Source organism: Bemisia tabaci, chromosome 7 (assembly GCF_918797505.1).
Source record: "Bemisia tabaci chromosome 7, PGI_BMITA_v3".
Lineage (NCBI taxonomy): Eukaryota > Metazoa > Arthropoda > Insecta > Hemiptera > Aleyrodidae > Bemisia > Bemisia tabaci.
The window spans coordinates 21886163-21896432 of record NC_092799.1 but is presented as its reverse complement, the minus strand read 5'-3'; the positions used below and the strand labels follow the sequence as shown (position 1 = coordinate 21896432).

Genomic DNA, 10270 nt, shown 5'->3' with positions numbered 1-10270 from the left:
TATATCAGTCTAAATACTAACTGTAAACTATTTGATTCCCAATTGATGCACGTATGACAACTAAAATGATGGAGAAGGGGGAGAGTAATTTCGCTCGACGTGCAGCTAATTGAAATCCTTTCAGAGACTTTAACGCGACACAAAAAAAACAACTGATTGAGAGGCTCCCAAGTTCATCCCAAAAATTATTTTTTCTCGTAGTTTGTGATCGGCTACAGAAAAAAGGACACCAATGCACGGAATTTAAGTTTTCAGGAGACGTTATTCCGTGCGCAAAAAATTAGTTACCAAAAATTATTTGAAAGAAGCCATGGGATGACAACACTTATTTCCCGCTATACAAGGCAAATATATTTGAAACACAGGTATAGATTGCATGTTCGTGGGTTGACTTGTCAGTAGATTAATTAGATACGGAGTACCCACGGAGGTACCTGTCTGTGATTTTAATGAGAACGAAAACCTTGCCGCGTCCAGGCGGAACGTCAAATATTTTAATTTCCTCAAAAATATTCAGGGGTCGCACATATTATATTTCAACGTGAGTTCAGTATCGGTACCAAATTGATACAGGCCATCACAGGCACTGCGGGTGCATGTCTCGCGCGAATAAACTCTCTGTCAGTGAACCTACTTTTTTCCTCTCTTTATTGCCAAATATGGTCGCAAATTTATTACACATTCCTGCACAACTTTGGTTGTTTTTTGTTCATTTTTCTTTCTTACTGATGATGACCGGATAACTCAATACTACCGAGCAGAAAAATCCTCTGGTAAATCATGCTGTCGCAACCTTTTTTTTTTTCTTTCTTTCTTTTTTTTCCACAACTTGATTTCAAAATGAGGCTAATCATTTTTTTGACGTTGAATTGATCATATATACATACCTTTCAAACAATTTTGGCACCTAACAGCTGAACAACACTCAATAATACTTATTTCGGCTGTGAAATCTCAAAAATTGCACCGTTTTCTGTGATCAAGCTCAAATTGATGATGAAAACCACTAGTGCTATTTTCTCAGTGATATCTGGAACACGATAAATGCGTTTAAAAGCATGAACCTACTATTGAGGCTCCTTTATTGTACAATCGTGTCGTAACAATATTCTGAGCTCGGGCCAATATTTGGTGATATAAGATTGATTGCGATTTCTTATTGGTATACATGGGTAAAATTATTTCTAAAATCATAATATCCTCGAAAAATTCAAGATGCGTTTAGTAGTTTCATCAAATTCTAGAATGTGATATTCTCTTTTATTTCAGAGACCTCAAAACAAATAACGAGTTTATCCCTTTTTTACCAAAAAACTTTGTTCAATTCAATTAAACTGGATCTAGTTCTATAGTTGATGGAGGACGTTTTTTGACGCTTACTTTAATATTGCATGAAAATATAAGGGCAAGAAAGTGTACATGACACGAAAGTAATTTTCATCCGATTTCCTACAGAACACTCAGTCCTAAAAAACTCCAAAAAAATCCTCTCTCTGAAATCTTAATAAGAATGATAATCGTGAAATAAGTGAAACATTGTTTCCATTGCTTGCATAAAATTTTTACGCATATCAATCGTATCCCCCGTATATGAGGTTTCAAACTGACATGGAGTTGCACAGGGGAAAAAGATGATAGATTTAAACAGTTTTACTAAAAATGGTAAATTGGTTATAGCTTTTTAATACTGTCTCTTAATTTTAGCCGAGGTAATGTGCAAATCAATAAAAAATGTAACTGTATGTTTGCTCTATCAAAACATTTATTGACTGCATTTGAAATGTTTTTACTTCAACCATTTTTAGTCTAAACCATTTAGTCTGTTTTTCTTTTAATCCACATGAGTGAATTTGTTTGCATATTTAGCTTGTACTTTAAATAAATTTACTGTGATTGTCCTCTTTGAAAATTGGTTATTCTTTTCTTGGTGCCTAAGCCTCTAACTAGATCTTTACAAAACTAATATCCGTACGATTCTTCATAATTTACTGACATATTCAATTTTCGAACTCAATTTACTACTTCAAAGGAAACTTGATGATTAATTGATCAAAGATGGAAGATTTCTTCATAAAGATCTTAAATTTCGTAAAGATTGTAGAAATTTGGATTTTGTCCTCTTGTCTGTCAAAGAAAAAGCTATGAACTAGTGAGGACGTTTTGATGATTGTACCTGATGGCTCATTTTAAAAAAAAAGAGTTTTAAGAATCTGAAATTATGTTCTCAATATTTTTCAGTGGCGGACAAAAGGATTTACCATGACTTTTCCATAATTATTTTATTTTTTTTTATTTTTTTTTTATTTTTATTTTTTTTTATTATTTTTTTTTGGATCAAACTAGATCTTAGGAATTTTAATAGACAATTTAAACTATTGAAAGTACATTTTTTGCAAAATCATATTGAATAACTTTTGTTCATATAGTAAGTTGTAATTTTATAGGATTCATAATATTAGTAGGAGTGAAAAATAATAAGTAAAAAATTTGAAATATCAAACGATTTTTTATTACAAAGAATATACCTCTTTTCACGAGAAAAGAAATTTCTTGAAAAAATAAATATTCATAAAAGGAACAATAATACACAAAGAACATTTACAAGAAACTTAAAAGATTTAAGGCACAGAATTATTTACAGAGACCTTCAAATCTAATTTACTGTACAATTAACTGATAATTTATAAATGCCTTAGGCGTGACTAGTTTCAAAAATGGCTTTTACCAAGCGTTATAATGTGTAATAACGCACTTCTAACGAAAATTTCTTGCAGAAAAAGAAGCGTTAGTTTCACATGTTGTTCAAGTGTCAAATTTTAAATAACTATTCATGAAATGGCTGCAATTTTTGAGAGTATTAAGTTTCTGTTCAATAAGTCCTTTGAAAACAGTTGAGTATTATATCCAAAAAGTTGAGATAAAAAGCCAATTCAATTAATAAACAATTTCAAGTAATGTGTTCAGCTTTTTTAACGGGACAAAAATAAAGCAAATATCCTTAAAATTGTGAATGTGTAGAGACATGAGGTGATTAAAACTTCATGAAAATTATGTATGGCTGGTAACAAATAAAAATGGTCAATCCGTATCTACTTTAGAGCAGCTGATTGCTCTCGCAGAATAGTTATTACTTTTCGACAATAAAAATATTTTATTCTGACTTCTGTTGGGAAAAGTAAAATTAAAACAGGAAAAATACATAAAAATGTAATTGGTACGCGCAAATATTACGATATTATAACACTTCAAAACAATTTGTCCATGACTTGAAAATTTTCTTTGGTATACTATCAAAATATGACAGTGATGTCGTAATTTACATTGGTTCGATGTAATTTTATACAAAAATACAAAGTAATGAGTATTATCTATTCAAGGTGATGCAAAGTTATGTAAATATAAAAAAATGAAAAAAAAATGATCACCTATAAAAAGTAAACAGATACTTTTTATCGGAATAATTTGGTATCGAACTAATCGGGAGAGCTTCATCGCCCAATCATTGGTCCAAAAGTTGGAAAACTCAGAGAAAAAAACAGATAATTAAGTTCAAATCACAAACAATCTTTTGATGATGTCTTTTGAAATATGTCAAGATTATTGAGAGCTTAATATACAACTATTTGTCCAAAATAGCGTTTCTTCTCATCAAAAATTGCAATATCAAAAGTTGACCTGATTTTGAAGAACATTTAAATTGATCCGAGGGAAACATTAATGTCATGGTGTGCTCTCATTCCGTGCATGAGGAGTATTAAATTTACATGGTACGATTTTCAGTCTCAATAAACCTATACGAAATATACTTTCTTTAAAAAAGGCAAGATATTCAACAAGAAATTACAAAGTTCGTCCAGAACGTGAAAAGCTCCGGAGAAGAAAACTGTTGACGGAGAAAACAGAGAGTGAGAGAAGAAGCGTTCGAAACGGGAGTTTCTGAGTACAGAGTTAAAAAGAAAAACGACTAGTGTTTGGAGTGGGGGGAGAGAGATTCAACAAGGAGGCTATGATGCGATAGCCAACGTCGGGACAGGCCGCGGCAATGACTGAAAAGCGTGGAGATCATCGGAGTGCACGGATCCTGTACCAGCGCATCCGCCATCCGTGTGTTTGGACAGGAGAGACATCCTGGAGAATGTCTTGCTGCAGGTCGGACACGAGTACTTCTTGACATCGGAGTGAGTCTGGAGGTGAGCCCGAAGATTCGACCTGTCCGCGAAGGCACGGTTGCAGTGTTGACACGAGAACGGCTTCTCGCCCGTGTGCGTCCGGATGTGACCCTGCAGGAGCCAAGGGCGGGAGAAGGCCTTCCCGCAGAGCTTGCACTTGCACGGAAGCGTATGCGTCCGGATGTGCATCTTCAAAGCGCCCAGAGAGAAGTAGATCTTCTCACAGTACTTGCAGCTGAACGTCTTCTTGGCGGAGGAGTCCTCGTTGGCGGCGCAGTGGAACTGCTGGTGCTTGGAGAGCCCGGAGTAGGTGGAGTAGGACTTGTTGCAGAAGACGCACTTGTAGCGGGGGTTGGAGCCCTCTTTGCTCCGCTTTTTGCCGCAGCTGGTGCTTCCGCTGCTGCTGCTCTCGCCGCTGCTGGCCACGCTCCCGGGGGAGGAGAGATCTTCGGGGGTGGCGGGCGGCGGGAAGTGCGACTGGAAGAGGCTGTGCGAGGACCAGGTCGGCGAGACGGGGGACAAGCTCTCTGCGTAGGGGTAGGGGACGTAGAGCCGCGAGTCCAGCTCCCTCTTGACGGGGATCGTCGGGACGGGTCGGAAAGGCGAGAAACCGTAACTTGGCGATTTGGAGGGCGACCTTTCGCGGGTGTACGGGGAGATGGGCTGCTCGTAGCAAGGCTTGCTCGGCGACAGGGAGGAGTAGTAGTGAGGGTAGACTTCCTTGTTGCCCGAGTACGGGTTGAAGGCCGAGTGCGGCGGAGAGTGCGGGGGCGGCGGCGGGGCCTCGCGATACTTGAGCGGCGACAAAGTCCGCTTCATCTCCATCGGAGTGTTGAGGTTGAGCGGTTCCAAGGGACCGCCGCAGGTCTTGCTGGACGGAGTGGCGGGCGCGTGTGCCGGGGCGGCCGAGGGCAGGGACGGATAGCACGGCGCTCCGCTCATGGCTCCGAGGACCCCGCAACTTTCACCGGTCAGCGCTTTCATGCTCATCAGAGTGACACCTGATGATCCCGTTTTCCCGGCCAGGCTCAGGTCTTGCGGTTTCGTGCTCAGGTTTTCAGGCTCCGAGTGATCGCTCGCGCTATCTGAAACAAGCAAAGGAAACCGAACCGTTAGAATCTTACGCAACAACCGGATCCAACACAAAAAGTTTCAAATGAGGGGCTTGGAGGAAAAGGCGCATAAATGCAGTTTTTGCTGTATGTTGCTTGCACAGAAAAAAATAATATGCTGTTTTAGCATCTAGGATATCAAAAATGTGTCTGGTGATCAAAAGATGTTGCCTTTACTGCCTTCGCAGTTAACTTTACATCCTGTGAATGCGAATTCAACTGCGCAGGCAATCAAGGCGCACCCTAGGATCACTAGACACATTTTTGACATCCTAGATGCTAAAACAGCATACCATCTTTTTCAGTGTGCCGTCGATAAAATTGGACTGCAATGGAAGAACTACCGTTTCTGGTTCACACATAAAAATACCTATAGGCATAGGAAATCTAAGGGCATATAAGTTGTTTCTAAAATGAGCCACAAATCGTAGTTCCTGATTGCAAAGTGTAGTCCAGTTGAGGAGCACGGCGCATAAGTGCAGTATTTGCTATTTCGAGAAGCACGTACTTGAAGTCCCGAAATTACACGGATCGTTATGGCGGAAAGTAAGTTTCAAGTAACTTTTGATGCTTAAAAATTTGATTTTGTGAGCAAATTGTTCACATAATATGCATTAAGACTAGTTTTACTTGAGATCATTAATACCTCAAATTTTTCAAAAACCGCACCTATGCGCCTTGTCCTCCAAGCTCCTCACATGATGAAATGACAAAAAGTTAACTCGAAGCAATTATGCTAAACAAAACTGTTCACATAGCGGTTGCGTGCTCCATAGTTCCATTGAAATAATTCATTTTTACAAAGTTCCGTTTAGCATAAGTACGTCGAATTATCAAAGACAACCATTATTGACTAAAAATTGAGAGCTCCCTTCTCGTCCTCCTCAAAATTAGAATGCCCTCCATATGTTCCAATCAAAGAAAATACGTAACAAATGCATTCTTGATAGTGGTAAAATAGTAAATGAAAACAAATGGGCTGCTCAGGGGTAGATTTTTTCCTCTTCTTTCAGCTCGAAAGCTGAGTAGAAATTGAGGTAAGTTTGTACAATGCGTTCATAAGTATAATGCTTACACTTTTTTTTACAAATTGCGCCGCTAAATCGATTCAGCTTAAGTTTATGTCGTGAAAGAAAGTCTCAACAAAGTATCGGAATTAAGCATTCTTCTTCGTAACTGAGAGTCCCGTATTTTTTCGCCAAATTCACATTTGTCTGCTGTAATAATTATTCTCATAAAGAAAACCGTCCTAATCTAATTTTTTTAAAAACAGTCAGTTGCTTTAGCAAAATGTCGCGAATCTCATGTCAAATCGAGGCAAGCTTTTCATGATTTTCATTGGGTTAAAACATGACACCCTATCACGTAGGAAACATCACAAAATTTCAGTTTCAACTAAAGATTCCCTGGGGGAGGGGGCTCCCTCAAAAAATTTTGAAATTTGAGCCTCTCAATGAAGCATTTTTCAGCATTTTCTGATTATGAAACGGACAGAATTCAGCAGAACGAGAAAAAAAGCCATATTCTCCAACAAGTTTTAAGTCTGGAGTGATTGAGATTTAATCTATTTCTGAAGTAAAATTTGTAGTCAAACAACGACCAAAAGCTATCAGTACCAATTTAAGCTTATTGCTCCCCAAAGACTCAGTGCATTTTCCAAACTTTAAAAATCGTTCTCTCAAAACTAAGTAAACGTTGTTCCGTGTTTTCTGTTCCAGCCTTTTTCTCCCTCGGCAAAGTTTTACGAACTTTTTCCTATAGAGAGTCAACGCGAATTCGAAAAGAGAGATGATAAGGTGGCTAAATAACTTGTCTCGTACACAGATGCAACACAGTGGCGAGGCATGAATAATCGATTATCGATGTTTTCCCATTTAAAGCCATGGTAAAAATCGATTATTTAAGTGTTCATTGCAAACACCCTGTTCATCGATCCTTTTCCATAGGTTTAAATGGCAGATCAATCGATACATCGCACGGCACGCCACTGGCGCCAAGAGGCTCAGCAGCAGAGGCATGCACGGCGCAAAAGCTAAGAGAATCGTGATTCTCAGTGAAAGTTCTCGGGGCGGCTTTGGGAGAGCATGCATACATACATTTAAAGCATCAACACTATACGTTGTGATGCGTATACATGGATTCGCCGCCCGGCTGACAGAGAGGCGTAATTATAAATTAAGATGAGCCCGGAAAAACATTGAATTGTGCGGACAACAGGGTTCATTGTGGAGTGTAGTTACGCCCTCGTGCCAGGAAGACGACGAATTATCGGCCGCCAACCTACACCCGACTACCGATAGTTAATTCACCGATCGGTAAGCTAAATTCCCGTGCTTTAAAGCTCTCGTGTTGTTTGAGATCAGCCCTGTATTCTCTCTGTACGTTTTTTGTCCCTTTGAAGCTGATTTCGACTGGTTACATAATATGCTCAAAGCTACATTCATTAGCATCCAAACAAAACTTCATTTCCTGAACTTCTTACAACCCCACTCACTCTGATTATTAGCTAAAATATGTATACATTTACAATCCACACTGAACGCATCTTAGTAAGAACTACCGGCTAAAAGTACTATTTGTCAAACTTGATTACAGTTAAAGTGGGAAATTCATCGCTAAGAAGAAGAAAAACATAGTTTCGAGAGCCAAAAATTTTTTCCCGGAATGCAATCATCATATTTTAAGATTGAAAAGTTAATGAGTACTGCTCTTATCACGATTAATGTGTTTTTTTTTTTTAAAATGAACATTGTCTGAGCGAGGTTTAATGACAGCGTGCGAAAGAGCTACCTGTTGCTATATAGCACCATCCTGAGTAATCGGTGGGATGACCTTTGACTTCGGCCATCAAATTTTCCCAAAGTATTATTTTGATCAATATAACTTTAAATTTCAATATTTTAAGCAACGATAACTTTTAAATAAAATGTTCTCGGAAAAAAAAACTTAACTCATCAAAATCTTGGAACCAGTAATCCACTCTCACAAAAATATCCGTCAAAATAACGTCAAAGCCGATCGTAGTACATAATTTTTACCGTAATTAATACTTAAGGACATATTGAAAAATTTAAATCTATAGTAATGCAAACTACACGCACACACACAGAATTTAGGTTCATGAATCTGCAGGATCGGTCGAAACGATGTCGTGTGAACATAAATGATCCAGCGCATGACAATTGTTTAGACGAATATCAAGATTTAATTTATTGTGGTACTAGATTGGTCATATTGTTCAATAATTTAATTTGAGAGACAATTGACACGTTTTGAGAAATATAATTCTTATCATATCAATGCGTGGCTCTTGTTTGTTTACATATCGGGCGCGTGAATACCTCGTGGTGTTTGTTTACGTTTGTTTCAGTGGGCCAAAGTGCATTAAACTCGTAATCATCAATTACAAACAAAATCCGTCGTTTGAAAATTACATCACTTTAGACCTCTCATTGAGAGAAAAATTGAAATTACACCATGTGACTCGTAATCAGATGCGGTAAGTAATTCGTAGTTTTGACACCTTCAAAAGGCTGATTATTTAATGAGCAAGTATACTCTCCACATTACACATAAATTGTTCTAGTATGATTCCTACTCACTGGTTTTAAAATACACGAAATTCAAATTATTAGGGACACCATTAAAGGGCTATCAAACTTATTGGGGGAATTTCATTAAGTATCGAAGTGCTGTGTGAATTTTGACTCATTAAAAATCAGATTTGCATAGAACTAGACTAGGCTGGATTAGGAGCGACAATTAAATATATTTAAAATTTAAAATAATACGGATTTAAACAAAATGTCACTGAATAAACATAAATATATTAATCCGCGTTTTAATTATTTCTCAGAGTATATTTTCGAAGCTGTGAATTTTTATGAGATTTCTTATATTTATTCAGCAAAATCTAATTTCTGATTGAAGGTACAAAATAAATAATCTGGCATGTAAGTCCCCGTAAATTGGGGATGCAATATTTGTATACAATTTTTGATAAATGAACTTAGAGGAATGGATTTATTTGATTCAACGCCTAACACTGCGGCAAATTATCACGCCCCCAACGAAATATGAACCAATTGAAATTTTCAGGTCAAAATGGAATATTTTTTATTCGCACGACATAATCTAGAACCTTGCAAATTATATATTTTGATTGGACAGTGACAGATTCTTACCTGCATCATATTCTGATTCATCCTTCACGAAGTAGACTGGTCGCTTCTTGAGCGGGCAGTGACTGTAGTTATTTTTCTTGACGAGGAACGAGCGAGGCATTGTGGCGACTCGAATGGTTTCTTCTTTTACGTGCATAATCCAAAAAATCAGCGAAACTTAATCCAGCACTGAGCACACTTAATATCCACGCATGAGCACAACAAAATTCCTAATTATTTTTTCATACAAAAAACAACAGAGTACAAATTCCAGAGGACACAGCGATTGAAAATAAAATCGAATTAAAGTTATTGTAACACAAGTCTGTTGAATAAAACAGAGTGAATTCCGATTTCAACGAACACGCGAAAACTATTCGAAGTTGACGAAAGCACGATCACTAGCGTATCAGAGAGCGACAGCGCAACACATGCTTACAGCTCGACTGCTGGCGCAGTTCTGACTAGCGGAAGGTCCGCGGGTAGGCAATATACCCTCTGCTCCTCTGGACCCCACTTCGGATCCTGGAGTATACTACTGAAAAAAAGTTGGGCGCCACGTGCGCGTCAGCCAATCAGAGGCCGCGCCGCTCGACCAATCCAGCTCGGTACTAGGTGGAGTCTACGGACAGGTGTGGATTGTGCACCTCTCCTGTCCTATTCCCGTTTTTTTTCTCGTTTCTTTTTTGTTTACACATTTCATCTCGGCGAGTATATGAATCTGGGCTCGGTGCCGTTTTATCTCCATCTTCGTCACCTTTCTCCCCAAACCCTCCCCCTCCCCCTCGTCCCTGCCCCCCGCCGCCACCCGTCTTCGTAGCTCGTG

General features: G+C 38.5%; 1 protein-coding gene across 1 annotated transcript; it reads right to left on the bottom strand.

Moving 5' to 3' along the window:
- Positions 1–2486: 2486 nt before the first annotated feature.
- Positions 2487–10031, bottom strand: LOC109029714 (protein escargot). The gene is made up of 2 exons (XM_019040301.2): positions 9466–10031; positions 2487–5254 (listed from the first exon to the last, which is right to left on the bottom strand). The coding sequence occupies exons 1-2, from the start codon at positions 9599–9601 to the stop codon at positions 4005–4007; spliced, it is 1386 nt and encodes a 461-aa protein (XP_018895846.2). The 5' UTR covers positions 9602–10031; the 3' UTR covers positions 2487–4004.
- Positions 10032–10270: the final 239 nt, after the last annotated feature.